Source organism: Perca flavescens, chromosome 9 (genome assembly GCF_004354835.1).
Source record: "Perca flavescens isolate YP-PL-M2 chromosome 9, PFLA_1.0, whole genome shotgun sequence".
NCBI classification, from domain to species: domain Eukaryota; kingdom Metazoa; phylum Chordata; class Actinopteri; order Perciformes; family Percidae; genus Perca; species Perca flavescens.
Window position 1 is genome coordinate 6,568,636 of NC_041339.1, and position 17,936 is coordinate 6,586,571.

General features: G+C 40.4%; 1 protein-coding gene across 2 annotated transcripts in view; it reads left to right on the forward strand.

Moving 5' to 3' along the window:
• Window positions 1–285: 285 nt before the first annotated feature.
• Window positions 286–17,936, forward strand: part of kdm4aa (lysine (K)-specific demethylase 4A, genome duplicate a) — a 46,263-nt gene continuing 28,612 nt past the window's right edge. For both annotated transcript variants that reach the window (XM_028587120.1, XM_028587119.1), the window contains exons 1-9: window positions 286–421; window positions 2,476–2,640; window positions 4,556–4,731; window positions 5,409–5,523; window positions 7,513–7,706; window positions 8,680–8,729; window positions 10,187–10,290; window positions 10,461–10,598; window positions 14,179–14,411. In XM_028587120.1, coding sequence (XP_028442921.1) covers window positions 2,503–2,640; window positions 4,556–4,731; window positions 5,409–5,523; window positions 7,513–7,706; window positions 8,680–8,729; window positions 10,187–10,290; window positions 10,461–10,598; window positions 14,179–14,411 — 1,148 coding nt within the window. In that variant the 5' untranslated portion in view covers window positions 286–421; window positions 2,476–2,502. The remainder of the gene's footprint in view (window positions 422–2,475; window positions 2,641–4,555; window positions 4,732–5,408; window positions 5,524–7,512; window positions 7,707–8,679; window positions 8,730–10,186; window positions 10,291–10,460; window positions 10,599–14,178; window positions 14,412–17,936) is intronic.

The following is a 17,936-nucleotide window of genomic DNA, read 5'->3' on the forward strand; positions in this document are numbered from 1 at the left end:
GCAGTGGGGATTTGTATTTACTAATAATATGTTGGATTCACGTTAAGAATTTTTTTTCAAAAAAATTAACAATTATTTGGAGGCCCCTCATAAGTTCATCATTTGACTAAGGAACTTTAGATACAGTAAAATAGCATTTCAGAATTTGTGTGTGTGTGTGTGTGTGTGTGGGTGGGGGGTTTAAATCTCTGTCGGACTGGCAAACCTGGGTACAGGCATGGTCTGGAGGAGAGGGCGTTGTGATTGGCTGGGGGACTAGGGAAGCCCCTCCCGCTGAGCAGCATGTAAACAAACACACACTGGGCATGCGTCATTGGAATAATGGAGGACTGTCTTTTCCACCCGGACTGATGATGTCTGTATTTCTACTCTACTACCTGTGATCTGAGAAAAAAAACAACTCGTCTGCAATTCAGCGAGTGTAAGTTAATGTTTGACACTTTAGAATGAGTTCGTTTTTAGGAAATTAGGAGTAACTCTAAGTTTGGGCACAAAAACTGGCGGTCAGCAACAAGCCATGTTTGCTAGCTGAGAGCAGAGGCAGCTGTCAGATCTAACGTTACACACTTAGCGGTTGCTTTCAATAAATGACTATCTGGTTTGACGTGAAGACTCCGATTGTCTGTAAATGTTAGTGACGTGCGGTCTACTCCTGAATATGACAGTGGTTTGGTTTTTGTTGACTACACTTTTAATTCCTGAGACCGAGAGCAAGCTATCTTTCAGTTAGCATGTTAGCCAGCGGACTAACGTAACGTTAGCTTCATATTTTTCCGTGGAGCAGCGCTGTCAGTGGGCCACGGTTTAACGGACATGGTATTCAACCAATCACAGACCGAGCATATCAGGATTGTATCCAATCACATTATACGGGGAACCGCTATGTCTTCAGGGTTTTTTTTATAAGTAAAGTCCGTAATGCTTGAGTTCAGATACGTTGCCCGTTAGCTCAAAGTTGAATAACTTCTTGGTTGGTCAACTCTACACAACAAAATGATTGTTTTTAATGCACATTACTTAACTAAGGTAGTCAAATTGGAGGTCTAAGTTGGAGAACGTCTTCTGTAGAATAGTAGCTAAGGGGGAGCTTGGGTAAATGCAAAATAGGAGTGACTATTTTTGTAATATCAGTAAATACTTTGGATACAGTTTGTTTTCACAAATAGAATAGAGGAAGTTACAACTCTGGGTTATAAATTGTCTTTTGGGTCTCTATAATAATTAAGACAGTGTTTGACTAGGTTTAAGTCTAGCGGTTTCTGTTCTGTGTGGTCTGGCATGGAGAAAAACAGAAATAGAATAAAAGGTTTCATAATTCTGAAAGTTCCCTTGGGCTGCCTGTTAATTTCAGGTTCAGGTTTGACAAATCAGAGTGTAGTGGTTTTTGGAAACAGTTGTGAAATATCCTTTCATTCTGTTTTCACAAACGGAATAAAAGTTTCACACATCTGCTAAGGAGTGTAACAGCTTTGGGGCTGTAACTATGATAATCTGGTACTGTTTCTATAACTTTTAAGTGGTGAAACAAGGGAGAACTGGCCAAGTTATAATATCTCTTAACTTTCCCCTTTACTCCTGAATCGTAGAGCAACTTCAGCAGTGTGCTTGAGATGGTCTGTACTGTCAAGTGATGGCACACAGGCTAAAAAAAGACTTTATGCAACTGCATTAAAGTGAGCCAATCAGACATGCAACTGTCAAACACGTAACCTAAATGTTTTCATGATCATGTCTATGGATAGACCAATTATTGGTCCTGGCCGATTAGCGATATTTTGGCAGATTGTCTGTATCAGCGTTTTATTTGTCCGATAACCAATGAAGTTAATAAATTAAAAAGAGTGCTACTTTGACTCGGCTACAGCTCTGGGTCTGTCCCTCGGCTTCGGTTTCACTTGCCACTGAGTCTGACCTAAAGGTGCACTATGAGTTCCTGCATGGTTTCAGCGCGATTACATTTTTGTCTCAAATGGTAGGCATCTCTCCTTGATCCGCTAGCTGCCTGCCCCCCTGAATACACTGTGATAAAGCCCGGTCTCGGGAGACAACACAGGGGTCGTACACGTCAAACAAAAGCTAGGGGCACTTGCTGTGCACCATACAACAAACAAAGGGTGGGGGTTAGTGACAATTAGTCAGTTAGTCATGAAGATACGGAAACATGGGGGTAGGGGCGAGCTTGCTCTGTTTTGTTTGGTATTTACTTGGAACATCAACAGAAGTGACCATGCAGGAACTCATAGTGCACCTTTAATGTCCCACCCACAACACTATCTGACTACCTGTTACTGGGTATTATGTTGGAGTTTGTACCATTGCAAAATCTTAATTTTGACTTTTTCATTTTCACTGTATATGCATATCTGTTCCAAATATAGGTTATCTGTTTTATTAACTATTCATAATCAAATAATAATACTTACAAAACCAGTATTGGTCGATCCCTAATCATGTCCATGTTTTCCACCAATCAAGAGTTGAGGTCAAAGTAACAAACCCAAGATGACTACAGACACGCCAGCCCAAGGCGCAGGCTCCAGAATAATGACGTTCCAGCCCTCCAAAGAGGAGTTCAAGGACTTCAGCCGGTACATCGCCTATATGGAGTCACAAGGAGCACACAAAGCTGGAATGGCAAAAGTAAGTAGGGTCTATTGTATTTTGTCAGGTTATTACGATACAATGAGTTCTGATTGATCTGCTATTTTTCCTTAAATGTACTATATGTATAATAACTTGTAGTAGTTTTATGATTAAATGGGGCATCGTTATGAGCCATGCTATTGGCTGAGTAGTTAGTAATTAGTAGTTCATAGCAGTGTTGTAGTCAAGACCACCTAAACCGACTAGCGACTGGGGCAGGCGCCTGCTGGCTGTCGCCTGCTGTCTGTCGCCTGCTGGCTGTCGCCTGCTGGCTGTCGCCTCACTTCATGGAGATTCTCAACTCCGAAAACTTTGAAAGCAAATTGTCAATTCGGCATCAGTTTTCGCAAGACTGACCTATATTTGAAATCTAAACAGTTAATTTCTCGCCTAGAAGTGAATTTAGTGATGAATAAGATGGCGAAAACTGTTAAAGTTGTCCCGTTGTTGGTCTGTCTGTACCGGAAACCCGACCCTCGTTGACCTAGGTCCCTATGCGGAAAAGGGAACAGCTAAAAGACCCTGCCCTGAAGTAGGAGCAGAAACTGAACTGCGGTCAGAGGAACTTAAAAATCCCCAAATTGGTCCAGTCGGAACATGAGAAAAAAAGGGTTCTAGGAATGTTATGTTCTAGGAACTGCAAAAATCCCTCTGTTCGGAAAGCGGCTAGAGACGTGGCCGAGTAAAAATCTGGCCGATTCCGAGATGAGACCAAGACCTTCAAAAAGTGGTCTTGAGACCATTTTTCATATTATACTAACTTTCAGGTTCATAATTATATATAGAGGTTGTACCAGAATAGGTTTACATGGTTTAATTTTCAAAAAACCACCATATTATTTTTGTACTACACATTGCTGCAGCTCCTCTTTTGTTGAGCTCTCTGTTTTAGCTACAGACTGAGGCATCTCACTTCTGTACCATCTTTGTTGGGAGTCACACATGCGCAGTAGCTAGGTAAGGACTACTAGCCAGTCAGAAGCAGAGTATGAGGGCGTGCCACGCTAGCAGCTAGGCGAGCATTATAACATGTGTTACAAAGTGACCACGTTTGTCTCTGAAGTAAAGGCTGGACTACAATAGAGCTGTTTGGAGCAGTTTTTGAACAGTGTTTTCTGTTGGAGATGGTAAGTCCCTTTGGGGTGGACTTTGGGCTTTTTCTACTTTGTAAACCTATAACACGCACAAAAACATATCAAACCGAATAAAGTAAAGGGAAAAAGCCAAAAAGCATAATATGAGCACTTTAAGACCAAGAGCGATCATGAGTACTACAACACTGGTTTGTAGTGATAGGGAATATAGAAAATGGACTTCAGTTGAAAATGTAATTAGCCCAAATCATTGCCTGAACCAATGCCAAAGAAAGAGAGTATTAGACATTTGCTTGGATTCTTAGTATGATGATAATGCATATTCAACGCTTCCTGTGGCTGCTTCACAGGAAAAGTCTTCCAAAGAAGATTATCCTTTGTTATTCTTTAACTGTGAAGCAACTAGGGATGTCACGATACCAGGAACTTAGTAGTCAACACCAATTCTAAGATTCTTGAGACTCAATTTCATACCACGGTAAACACAAAAACCAAACTGAAAATCTCATTCCCAGTTGTTCATTATTTCTTTCTTTCTTTCGCTGTTTTGGTTTGAAGTTTGAGGGTGTGAGGGGGGAAAGATGGCGTGATATTCATGTAATGTGGAGAGAACGTCAGTCTTCTGGACCCACGGTCCGCTGTTCCGAAGCCCGGCCTCACCACAAAAGAAATGTGCATCAGTGATTTTTAGTAATCGCGATATTTGAGTTACTCGAGGGATCGTTTCAGCCCTGCTCATCGCTCCGCTGCTCTGAGTTTCTCCTCTCCAACAGAAAGGCTGTTTGTCATTCTGTTCCTGCGCTGTTCTTCCTTTGCAGGTCATTCCACCCAAAAGCTGGAAACCTAGACGGACATACGATGACATCGACGACCTGGTGATTCCTGCTCCCATTCAGCAGGTGGTGACGGGCCAGTCGGGACTGTTCACACAGTACAACATCCAGAAGAAGCCGATGACGGTCCACGAGTTCCGCAAGACCTCCAACCTGGATAAGTCAGTTTACGTAGTCAAACTATGAACCGCAGTGGATTGATGAACATTTTTCACAGAATGAATTAAGGATGGGCGAAATCAAATATCACAATATTTTTGACCCAATTGACAATATTGTAGGGTTCACTATGGGTGCTTTCACAAAATATTTTCCCAATGAGATTTTAGATAAATAATTATCAGTAGATGTGGATTCAATGACTAAGTGGGTAAATGCAAATACTAGAACAGCTAGAACAGTCTGGAAAGATCAACATCACTTTACTGTAATTCACCCTTTAAAACCAGGAAAAGACAAGACTTAAGCCATATTACGATAGTCAAAATCTAAGACGATACCTAGTCTCCTATATCGATTGATATATTGCCCAGCAATACAATATGATTATAATGTAGACAATCTGTACTGTACGTGATTTACATAAGCCTATTATTTAAAGCGCCCATATTATGCTCATTTTCAGGTTCATAATTGTGTTTTGAGGTTGTACCAGAATAGGTTTACATGGTTTAATTTTCAAAAAACACCATATTTTTGTTGTACTGCACATTGCTGCTATCAGCATGCTAGCGGTTAGCCACCTCGTCTCGGCTACTGACGTAGGAAGCCCTTTTTTTTCATAATATGGGCACTTTAAAATACCAAACGAGTTCTCTTCTCGGATTTCTCATTGTAGGTTCTGCAATCCCCGATACGTGGATTTTAGCGAGTTGGAGAGGAAGTTTTGGAAGAACCTGACCTTCAACCACCCCCTTTATGGGGCTGATGTCAGCGGAACGCTGTATGATCCGGTGAGTGGTAATCTTTATCTATGATGTTTCGTTAACAGGGTTGTTCCGGAGCCGCCGGAAATTCCCCCGGATGTCCCTCGTTTTCGGCCGGATGTCCGTCACCTTCCTCTTTCTTTGTGTTGGTGTTGTAAACTCCGGTCGATTCGAGAAACGTCCTCTAGAACCGACAAATTATATTGTGGTTTTTTTGAGTAAAAATTCTCATCACAATCTCAACAGCCATTTTAATTCCAGAGTCCAAAACAAGTTCCTTCCCGAGGCTATTTTGCAGAGGCACCGTGGCTCCGTCCGGCGCTTAGCTTCGCCCAAGACGATTGTGATTGGTTTAAAGTAGTGCTGTCATACGATTAAAATATTGAATCGCAATTAATCACATTGATGTCATAGTTAACTTGCAATTAATCGCACATTTTGATCTTTTCTAAATGTCCCTTGATTTCTTTTTGTCCCATTATTTTTTTTCTCATTTCTCATAATGCTCTTATCAACATGTAAAAGTGGATTGGCTTGATTTGTGCTTTTGTCGCCTGGCTTTGACGAGGGGGCGGGGAATTCGCATCAGCTGTGTGCTTGGTCATCAAGTGGTATTTCAGACTGGACGTGCTGAGATGATAGCTCAGTTCACAACGACAAAACGCACAGATCACTTTGGTCTTGTCAATGGAACCATTTGGCAACTTTTTAAAAGTAAACTTTCCATTCAGAATCTTATTGGCATCCATTTCGGCGTCTCGCGCTCGCCATCCACTCAAAACGTAACGTTAGCTACTACTCTTTGGCCGGCTTGCAAGCCCAAACGTGTGTGTGGCGTGCCTGTTGTTGTGTTTCCGGTCTAGCTAGATCCGGTGTGGTGTTGTAGTTTTCTAACATTACTAGTTGTTGCAACAGCATGTGAAAAAAAACTACAAAGTTTGCTAGGCCAAAAAGAACGTTAATCTCGCGATTAAAAAAATTAAGCCATTAAAATGGGTTTGCGTTAACGCCGTTAATAACGCGTTTAACTGACAGCACTAGTTTAAAGAAATGCCGATAAACCAGATCATGACCTTCCTCCATAAATAAAATGCAATACACATAAACCCAGGGTTTTTCCTGACTTCCTGATCGGTCCGCGTACATTAAAGGCAAGAGTCTGTGTTACCTTATTTGAAAGAACTCTATGCATGTGCCTGTTATTTCTGACAATTTTATAAACAAAGTATATTATGCTTGAGTACATAAAACCCCAATTAACAAAACTGGTAAAAAAAAATAGTCCGGTACAGCCTGACTCTAGAGGTGAAACTGAGATTAGCTCTCATATTCAAGTTCATGTCCTGCTTGGTCAGCGGTTGTTTGGTAAATTGCTCTTAAACACATTTGGAGAGGATTTGAATTGCTATTTTCTTATTCCAATTCTAATAATTTTGGTGCTGGTCATTTTCCTTTGGGACTGGCTAAAACCTCTTTGTGGGGTACCAAAAAATCATCTATGCAGGAAATTTCCTGTAAACCTATAACAAGTGAGAATAACAGTAAAAATCTAAGGATTTCAGAGTCACTTGTTTGGACGTCCCCAAGCCGTTGAGAGTATTCAAGCTTTAACATACTTTAGTAGTCACTGTTGTCTTAGTCTCTTTTTAAAAGCAGACACAGACACTAGCTGTGTTGAAACCATTCCCTTATCAATCACTCACTATTCCCTATATAGTGTTAATTAAATAGTAAACTATATAGGGAACGACCAAACAAGATTTGGGACACTCGCTGAAAGTATTGTTGCGTCAGTAGATTACGTGTGTGTGTGTGACCCCCCCCTGTTGAAGATCTCTGATAGAGTGAATGAAATTAACCACGGAGAATTCAAACCCCACTACCAAATGGCGAACGCACTGTGTGGTGCACCATTTCCGTGATAGGGATCCGACACAGCTAAAGACATTTTTTTTTTATAGTGTGATCAACCTCATTCCAGACCTTACAACCTCTGCCGAATCCCTCCTTTTACAGGACGTGGCTGAATGGAACATCGGCCGCCTCAACACCATTCTGGACACTGTGGAGAACGAGAGCGGGATCAAGATCAAAGGAGTCAACACGCCGTACCTTTACTTTGGGATGTGGAAGAGCGCCTTCGCGTGGCACACGGAGGACATGGATCTGTACAGCATCAACTACCTGCACTTTGGAGAGCCAAAGTCCTGGTACAGTCATTGACCAAATACCTTGATGTGAATATTGTGGCGATATTGTAGGGTTGACAATTGGTGCTTTCAGAAAAATATGCACACAATGAGGTTTTTGATAAATAATCATCAGTTATGTTGATATAATAACTATGTGGGTAAAGGCAAATAATAGAACAGTCTGGTGTGTTCGGAAAATGACATCACTTCACTGTAATGCAGCCTTTAAAACCAGGAAAAGACAACACTTGTGTCATATCACGATATTACGATATCCAAAATTTAAGACAATATCTAGCCTCATATATCGATATAGATATATTTATATGCATCTGTAGTTTTTATATTTACCGTAAGAGAACATGGCAACTACAAAAAAGTAGGGCTGTGCTCGATTAAAGAAATTCTTAGTCGACTAACACTCCTTCAATTGTATCGATTAGTTGATTTAATCGACAGATCTGTAAATCTGAGTTTCTCCACAAAGAGTCATGCAAAAGCGCCACTTTAATTCTTGTGTTTACCAGAGATGTGCTTGTACATTTCTTGGAAATAAGTAATTCAGCATGAAAAAAGCATAAAACATGACTAATCGACTAAAGAAATCTAAGTTGACTAAGACCAAAACAACTGATTAGTCGACTAATCGATTAAGAGGGAGCAGCCCTACAAAAAAGCAAATTGGGAAAGAGAACTTTTTTTATTAGCTAAGTGATAGTGCCATGTAAATAAGCTTTGTGTTTGCTGGAGGACAAAAATAGAAACGAAAGAAACACATCTGGTTTCAGGCCAATTACTGATGTGTGCAGATTCATTCAGATACACTAAAACATCTTCAATGGAAGATACAACCCATCAAGATTAAGCTATTTTACTTATCTATTTCTTTGCGCTTTTGCTAATTGTTGATGAATGTACTGGTTTTTTTCTCTGCTGTTAATATCATAGCCATAATCCTATTTGATAGACTTGCGTTTGTGTTGCTCTGCAGGTATGTTGTTCCACCGGAGCATGGGAAAAGACTGGAACGACTTGCTAAGGGTACGTGATGGCTTCTTGCTCCATAGATGAATTTGAATGTGTCACGACAGGCACTTATCCCATTTTGTCTTGAATCCCCTATGACAATGGATCAGTTATACTATTGTTACTCAGAGACATTTTAACCACTGGGTCCCACAACTACCTTCAGCTTGTCATGCTCAGTGGTTTCAAAGAGGAAGTGCTTCCGGTGAACCTCCACACATATGGAAAGTACCTCTGAAACCACAACAGCAATTGTGTTCATAACTTAAAATACATAAACACCAGGGCTGATATGCGATAACGTTATTACTTGGGATAAATGAACTGATGTTAAAGTGTTCTCGGTTCAGCTTCTTTCAGTATTCTGCTAAAATACAACAAACTGCTTGTTGAATTTTTGACAAACGAAAGGAAATCATTTTCAAAATTCTTTCATTAACCAAATTTTAAATTGAATTGAATATAAAAGGCAGCACTAAAAAAAGAATGACATTATACAATATGGTCCGTGTACTTTTTCGTTCATTCGATTTTCATTTCATAAACAGGTATTGAAAAACAAAAAAAGATGGTTATTTGATTTTCGTTTTTAAAATACATTTGAAATTGAACTACAAGGCATTTTTTCCTTTTCATGTTCAAAAGGGGATGGGAGAAATTTATAATATGCTGTGATTTTCATTTTCTATTTCATATAACAAAAATAAAATCACTCGGAAATAGAAATGAAAAAAGGCTCGTTTTTTTCATATTCAGAGACCGGATGTTGTCATTTCCAAGGCAACAGCGCCAGCCTAGCCTACCAGTGTTGCTTTCAGCCCAGCCTAAAATGAGCAGCGCTTGTCCCTCCCTCATTACCACCACTGAGGTGCCCTTGAGCAAGGCCTTTAACCTCCAACCGCTCCAGTGGAGCTGCTCAGTGGCCAGCAGATCAGACTGTGGTTGTACTGGGCAGCTTCCAGGTATGAATGTGTAACTGTGTGAATGTGATCAGGGTGTTCCTGCAAACACTGAATAAATAAAGGTTAAAAAAAAATACAAAATAAACCAGAGATTGGCTTTATGGTCAAAGATAGTTTTTGTATAATTAACTTCAGTCTCTGCCAGAATAGAATGTAGTAGACCGTAACGTAAAAAAGTTACTTTCCATAGGGGTAACTAAGTAAAGTAACTGATAACTTTTTTATGAAGTAATGAGTAACGAGGAAACACTACTTTTTAAAAGTAACATAGTAAAGTAAAGTAACGGCACATTCAAATAAAACGATAATGATACGATGATGCCTGAACGGGCAAGTAGGTTTTTATATTTACTTGCCCAACATGGCGTTTTACTTTCCCCGATATGTCACAGCCTCTCGAGATATGTTTATTGTGCCAGTTGATATCCCAATGAGAATGAAGAAAAACAAACGATATATTGTGCAGCCCTAATTAACTCTGATGTTGTGGATGACCTCCTGTATTTCCAGGTTTCTTTCCAGGGAATGCTCAGAGCTGCGAAGCCTTCTTGCGCCACAAGATGACTTTAATTTCCCCCTCCATCCTGAAGAAATATGGCATACCATTTGAGAAGGTGACCTTTCATTCACTTTGTATTGACCTCTGACGTCTTTAACAAACGGGCAGAAAATAAACTTCATGATTAAATATAGTGATAGGGATGCCATGAAGCAACAGTGGAAAGTTTGAAATGAAATGGCGTGTCCGCTCTTGTAATTCTCTGTTGTTCTGTGTCATTTTCAGGTCACGCAGGAGGCCGGCCAGTTCATTGTGACGTTCCCGTTTGGTTATCACGCAGGTTTCAACCATGGCTTCAACTGTGCCGAGTCCACCAACTTTGCCACCCAGCGATGGATTGATTACGGCAAACAGGCGACACTGGTACGCAAAACTGTCATTTATTTACTTATTTAAACAGCGGTGAATCTTAAGGTGCTTTCACATCTGAGCTGTTTGGTCCTTTTTAGTCTACAGTACTGTATATCCACGGCGTTGGAGTTGCTGCGTTTAGCTCTGGGCCCTGTTCTTCAAATGTGGCTTTTCCAATCCAGGCTAACTGATAACTGCTGTTATCAAGATGAAATAATCTATTCATTCCCATCCAGCTGATTAGGTTCTTTGAAAGCAGTTTGAAGATTGATTTGTTAATCATGGATGAAGTTATCTTGAATAACAGCGTGCTCTTATTGTGAAATAAAGGCAAACAAAAAGTAAAGAAGTTGGAACCATTATCAGCATTTATATGATTGGCTGAGTGCTGACTGGCTGGAATAGTGTTTTGTGGCTGGTGCACTTCTTTCTGTTTGTTTTCCATTGACACAGCCAGGGCTGTGTATTTACTCAGGATTTATTTTCACTGCACACAGAAAACCGAGAGCTAGGTGACCGTGAGGAGATATTTGCTGAATTTGACAAAATGTTTATTGGATTAACATCACTTACTGCACCTTTTTAATGCCACAAATGATACCATCCCTATGACGACAGTCGGTTACGGAGGCTTGACTTTCTCAACAGCCTAGGGCTGTGTATTGGAAAGAATCTGGCAATACGATACTTATCACTATACATGGGTCACGATTCAATATATTGCAATATATCTGATACTGCGTGTAAGGCGATATATTGGGATTTTTTTTAAGTATAATTTTAGAAAAACTAATATTTAAAAAAAGACATGATGTTCATGAAAGTCAAAGAAGTTTACTTTAGGTAAACGATTCAATACGCAGAAAATCAAACTGCCAGTTTGGGATTGTGGTTCACAGGTTCTTAGTGAGCAAATTTTTATATGCTAAAGTAGGCCAAAGTTCAGCCATAGCAACATTGTTAGCTTCTAGCAAAAAGTCAGGCACCGCTAGGCACTGTTAGGCAAGGACACTAGTGGTGCGTCTCAGCATAGCCATCCAGCGGTAGGGGGTTTAAACACAACATAAACGTGAACCTCTGTCTTACATGAATATTTTTGGACGTTTAAAAAAAAATAATAAAAATATCACGATACTCAAGTGTATTGATTTTTTCTTACACCCCTAAAACAGCCTGTGAGGTGCTTATTAGGGATTACGGTAAAATCTGTCAAACTGGCCAAGGTAGCCTTACCGGCACCAATTGTTTTCTAGCAGAAACACTGCTGTGGAGTTTTTTTGCATTTCTTTAAACCAATCACAATCGTCTTGGGTGGCGCTGAGCTCTGGACGCAGTGATGGTGGCTCTGCAAAATAGTCTCGGGAAGAAACTTGTTTTGGTGGAACATTTGCACCCTGCAAAAGAAAACGGCACATACAATTTTAAAAAGCTATTTAAATTACATGGTTAAACCTCATTAGCTCTTCCCAGTGTATCTCTGTGTGTACTTCGTCCACAGCAATCCTATCAATCGGTCCCAAAACGTTTTGGGACCATCTCATCTTTTTAACTGACCTTTGTTGATCTAAAATTAAGACAGATTCAGCAAGTGCATGGCCTATTTCTCGGTGAAAATGTTTTCAGAAACACGTTTCGGTTAACTATTTTCGTAAAATACGAGCTCGTATTCTGAACGAGCCCCCACTATGCTCTGTTGTGAAATCCGGGAGAAGCCAGACCCATGTGACGCGTTCATCCAATCAGCTGCCGGTCAACGTCCCTGGTCCCTCCCCTTTCCACTGCGTAGTTAAGATGGCGCCCGTTTAGTGCGCATAGTGTCCATCGTTCCACCTGAACTTTTTTAGGGGGTCATACGGGTACTTTTAGTGCACTGACGTTTTGCATTATCTACACTATATACTTAAAACTAAGTGTTCTGAGAAGTGAAGTGTGTAGGCAGTTTAAGTGATTAGCGACGATTCTCTCTGACTAATCAGTAGTCTGCAGGTTTTCACGTCACCTTTTGGTATCGCCTCATGGAAAAACGCCAATAGAGTCTGACTGGATGCACACAGAGACCCTTCTTTACAAATCGTCTTGGTCCTGTTGTTTGGCGAACTCCAGACTTTGACAGCTTTTACACCAGCCAAAATGAACCGAAAGAATGAGCAATCAAAACCGACTTTAATGTGCACCAAACCAAATATCGAGTGTTCATTAAACGATAGGCGATATGGAAGTCGGTGTTGGATCGAGCGTGCATATTTTTATTCTGTTTTCAAAGCCTTACCAGTTAGCCTGGTTGACACCAGACCCTTATCAGTTGTAACTAAGAGTGGGTCCGGGAATGGTTCATTGACAGCTCATTTCCAAAGGGGCGTCACCAACCGTTGCCGCTCAAATGCCGCTGGGCACATTGGATAGTCCTTCAACCACTCAGACCATGCTCGCTGTCGCTGTACTATTGTCGTTGCGTAAAGCCCACCTCTACGGTTGTGATTGGTGTAAAGCCCGCCTCAGCGGTTGTGATTGGTGCCTTGATTTTGGGGCCATTGGAAATGGGTTTGAATGGGCTCTTCGCCAGACTGACTTGCAGAGCAAATCTCAAATTTGCCGGAAGTTCGTCAGGGTTTACCCAGGCTACTTACCAGTAGCAATGCTACAATGTCAGGCTCATCCTGTGCAGGTAAAAAAATTGTTTTAATCAGATTTTAACATTGCAAGCTAACATTTTTAACCTGACCTAACATTCTGAGGATCATCCTCTGAATATGTAGTCTACATCGACAACGTTTCATTAACAGGATTGATGTCCCTCATTTTCGGCCAGATGTCCCTCACCTTCCACTTTCTTTGTGTTGGCTTTCTAAACTCCTGTCGATTTGGGAAACATTTGACCGTGGAGTTTAAAGATAACTCAAAGAAAGCGGAACGTGAGGACATCCGGCGGAACTTCCTGCAGCAACGGAAGTTTATTGCTTTTATGTCATAGGAAAAGTCAAATATCTTTGACTGTATTATTGCATGTCTCATATAGTCTTCTCACTTACAGTTTGGTCGACAAAAATATGGAAGAAAATGCCAAAAACGTTTGGAAAAAAGCATCAAAAATGTCGGGAAAAAACGAAATTGGTGTGTGGCCCCATCCTGTTACCTCTCGAACACTGTCGTTTTTAGCCCCGTAATGTTAAGCTAGTTGTCAGGATGCAGAAATAACCTTGGTTCCCAGTCTGTGCCCTAATGAGTGGCATTTCCACAGAAGAACTTGCTTACTGGTAAATTCGTCTGTAGCCTATCATCTATCAATGAACGAAATTAGTCATTATTAGTCAAAATTAGCAAGGGGCTGGATTTGGCCCGCGGGCCTTGAGTTTGACACGTGTGCCGTAAGTGAACCACCACGGATATAGACCAATACACTTTTGATGACAAAGTAACCACAGCGCTGTGGAGGAAAGTCTAGCAATGCGAGACTACTGACTATCTGAATGACTCCAGAGAACACTATCAACCCTCAGAGTGAATGCAACTGTTCCCAAAGCTTTGTTTCGTGCTGCTCAGACTACCATGGATCAAACCTAGACTAAAATGTTGATCTGTGTGCTCCTTCCAGTGTTCGTGCCGGCAGGACATGGTGAAGATCTCCATGGATGTCTTTGTACGCAAATTTCAGCCCGACCGTTACAAACTGTGGAAGGCGGGGAAAGACAACGCTCCCATCGACCACTCCAAACCCACACCAGAGGCTGCTGTGTTCCTGAAAGAAGACAAGAGCGAGCCTTCAAAAGAGACTCCCAGTGAAGCCGGATCTGAGGAGCCCGCTACCCCCGTCCAGGAGGACAAAAGGTCTGGGTTCACACTCGCTACTAACACAGCTCAATTACCTAATTATAGCCGTATTCAAACAAATTTTTGGCAGGTTTTCATCACAACCCATGTTACATGAGTAATTAAATCGCTCAATTGTTTTAGGTCAGTTAAGTTTTAACACTGTTTTTATTGAACTTTTCATTTACATATAAAAAAACAAAACAACAACAACAAAGTTAAAATAAATACAAAAGTCCTTGACAGCACCTCAGACAATACACCACATACCAGTAAATATATATATTAAATATTTACTTCAAGCTAATTTTCAATTAGTGCCCACTTCTGTCGAAAGATTTCCGATTTCAGCTGCAAGTCTGCTGTCATCTTCTCAAACATGTATATCTGTTTCAATCTATGTGTCCATTCTGTCACAGTGGGTTCACGCGCCTTCATCCAGTTCACAGTGATTATCTTCCTCGCTGACATTAACAATATATGCAATACAAATAAATGCAATTTACTGAACTGATCTGAAGGGAAACCTTCAAGCAAAAAAAATTCTGGGTGCATTAGAACATCTCTTTCTAAAACTTTATCGATTTCCCTTTTAACTCACTGCCAATACACTTGTATTTTGGGACATTCCCAGAATATATGCACATAGTCCCCCACCATCCCACAATCTCTCCAGCATTGTGATAATGGCGAAGTACTGTCAAATTTGGCAACCATCAGTGGAAATCTAAAGAATCTCATTTTCATTTTCCAATCAAATTCCTTCCACATTTGAGTACTGATACCTTTATATATTTGTCCACAACTCATCCTCTATTACAGTATTTAATGCTAGTTCCCAATTCCTTTTGATATGAAAAGTGTCCTCAGATTGATCCTGCATTAACTTCCCATAGATATGTGCTATATGGTTTTTAGTAGGTAGATCATGTTCAATAATATTCAACATTTGTTGGAGATCTTTTAATTATGTCCCAGTGTTTATGAATTGTGATATAATGACGTAATTGTAAATATCTAAAGAGATCATTCAATCTCAGTGTAAACTTGTCACATAATTGAGAAAAACATCTTATGGTTTCTCCATCAAAAACTTGATTCATTATCTTTAAACCATTCTCTTCCCACCTACTAAAGGCACTATCCCATATAGAAGGAATGAAATCTGGTTTACCTTTAATAGGTATCGCACGTGATAAAGTGATTACTCCTCTAAGCTTTTTCTGTATTGTGGACCAAATTTTGACAGTATGCTTTATCCATATATTTGTATTCTTCACTCTTTTCTGTGCATGCACGTCCATGAATGGCAGAACTGTCAAAGAGACTCCAGGAAGTGGATTCTGTTCAATATTAACCCATTCTGCCTCTTTATCGATGCCAAACCAAGCAGCCATAGCCCTAAGATGAGCAGCCCAATAATAGTATCTAAGATTAGGAAGGTTTAGACCCCCCCCTGTCCTTATTAGACATAAGTATTTTAAGTCTAATTCTCGGTCTTTTATTTTGCCAAATGAACTTTGAAATCCATTTTTCTAGTTTATTAAATGCTGAGACTGGAACCAAAACAGGAAGAGATTGTAATAAGAAGAGAAGCCTCGGCAGAATATTCATTTTTACTGTTTCAATCCTTCCAAACATGGAGAGAGGTAGTATCTCCCAACTTGCCAAGTCTTTTTTTTTATGGTCTCAAAACGCTGTGTGTAGTTAGCCAAGTATAAATGTGATGTCTTGGGTGTAAGGGTAACCCCCAAGTATCTGAAACCCTTACTAGACCATCGAAAAGAAACTTCATTATCTAACGGAGTGGGCCAGTGTCCTGAAATCATCATTGCTTCTGATTTCACGTTTTGGTTTCTAAGCAGAGTTTTAAGCCACGTGTTTTTAGCTCCAGTAGAACAACTAATCTCTGTTTTAAACTCACACGCCCAAACCGCATATCTCATCAACATTCTGGTATACTGGGCATAAACAGGAGGCAGCGTGTAGACTCCGTCTGTTGCTGGTACTTGCCATGGTAACGTTAGTAGCTTATACCTCTTTCACACCACCCACCAGAGTCGGGCTAGGGTGATCTCATCAGGTAACCCTCCTTTTGGAAATTCAAACCAAGCCAGTCTACATGGGTACATCCCAGGTCGTGACAATTTGTAGGTAGGTAGGTTTTTATTGATACTAAAAAAATGGGAAATTCCGGTGTTGCAGCAGCAAAATATAAGACACACAGCACACATACAGAATATACATTAAATAATAGGATACAATATACATGAAATAATAATAGAATACAATACAATACCTGGGTCAACCCAGGAGCAATGCATAACAATTAAAATTAAATGACAGTTCCGGCGCAAAGCAAACCTAGGGGATAATAACAGATGTGTACCCACTCGATCGTTCTCTGGGACATGTTTTCATGCTAATCAAATGTGTTTGTAGCTTGAAACAAGCTAGCGTGGACCGCTGAGTAGCTTACAACGCTAGTATTCGGGGCACAGGGAAAGTAAAAATAAATCGCTATTTATACCACTAAAAAGGCTCAAAATACTTCAATCACCACACTTCAACGGTAGCATAATGAGGGTCCCTAAATGTTAACTGAAGCATTGAGAACTTTGTAAGTGTACAGACAGTTTATTAAAAAGATAAGATTATAAAGGCAGTCGCGTTCTCGTATATAGGCGGTCGCCATCTTGGGAGCTACTGTCTTTCTAAACTATCTTTTTAATAAACTGTCTGTACACTTACAAAGTTCTCAATGCTTCGGTTAACATGTAGGGACCCTCATTGTGCTACCGTTGATGTGTGGTGATATTTTGAGCCTTTTTAGTGGTATAAATACCGGTTTGTTTTTACTTTCCCTATACCCCGAATACTAGCGTTGTAAGCTAATCAGCGGTCCGCGCTAGCTCGTTTCAAGCTACAAACACATTCGATTAGCATGAAAACATGTCCCAGAGAACGACAGAGTGGGTACACATCTGTTATTATTCCCTAGGTTCGTTTTGCGCCGGAATTGTCCTGTCAGTGCTATAAATGGGCGGGGCTTTCACGTCATATTCAGTGAACCGCTAACATCACACCAGTCCATCTGTATACCCGCAGCACTAATGTTTTGTAGCTACTTGAATCTGTCATTGTACAGTAGGGAGAGATAAATACAGCTTACTTTATGATTGTTCTGCAGTGATTACGTTCTAAAACAAATAAATAACCATCAAACACTTCTCAGATGACTTTGTGCAGACTGATTTCTCCTCCTCTGCATATTTATTGCTTAGCTGGACAAGGTTATGTAGTATGTTATTCTAGTATTGATTTTTGACTATTTTAAGATGAAGGGAGAACATTTCTCTTTGTTTGATTTTATTAAAAGTAAAGTTGGGCTTTGCTGTAGGCTTCACGACTCATTTTTAAAAAAGAAAGAGATTTGCGCTACCGCAGCAGCCGCAGTGAACTGCTGGCGAGTGCCAGAGAGAGGGAGTAAGAGCGGCGGTGCAAAGAGAATTAAACCAAACTTATTTTTATACATTTAAATTT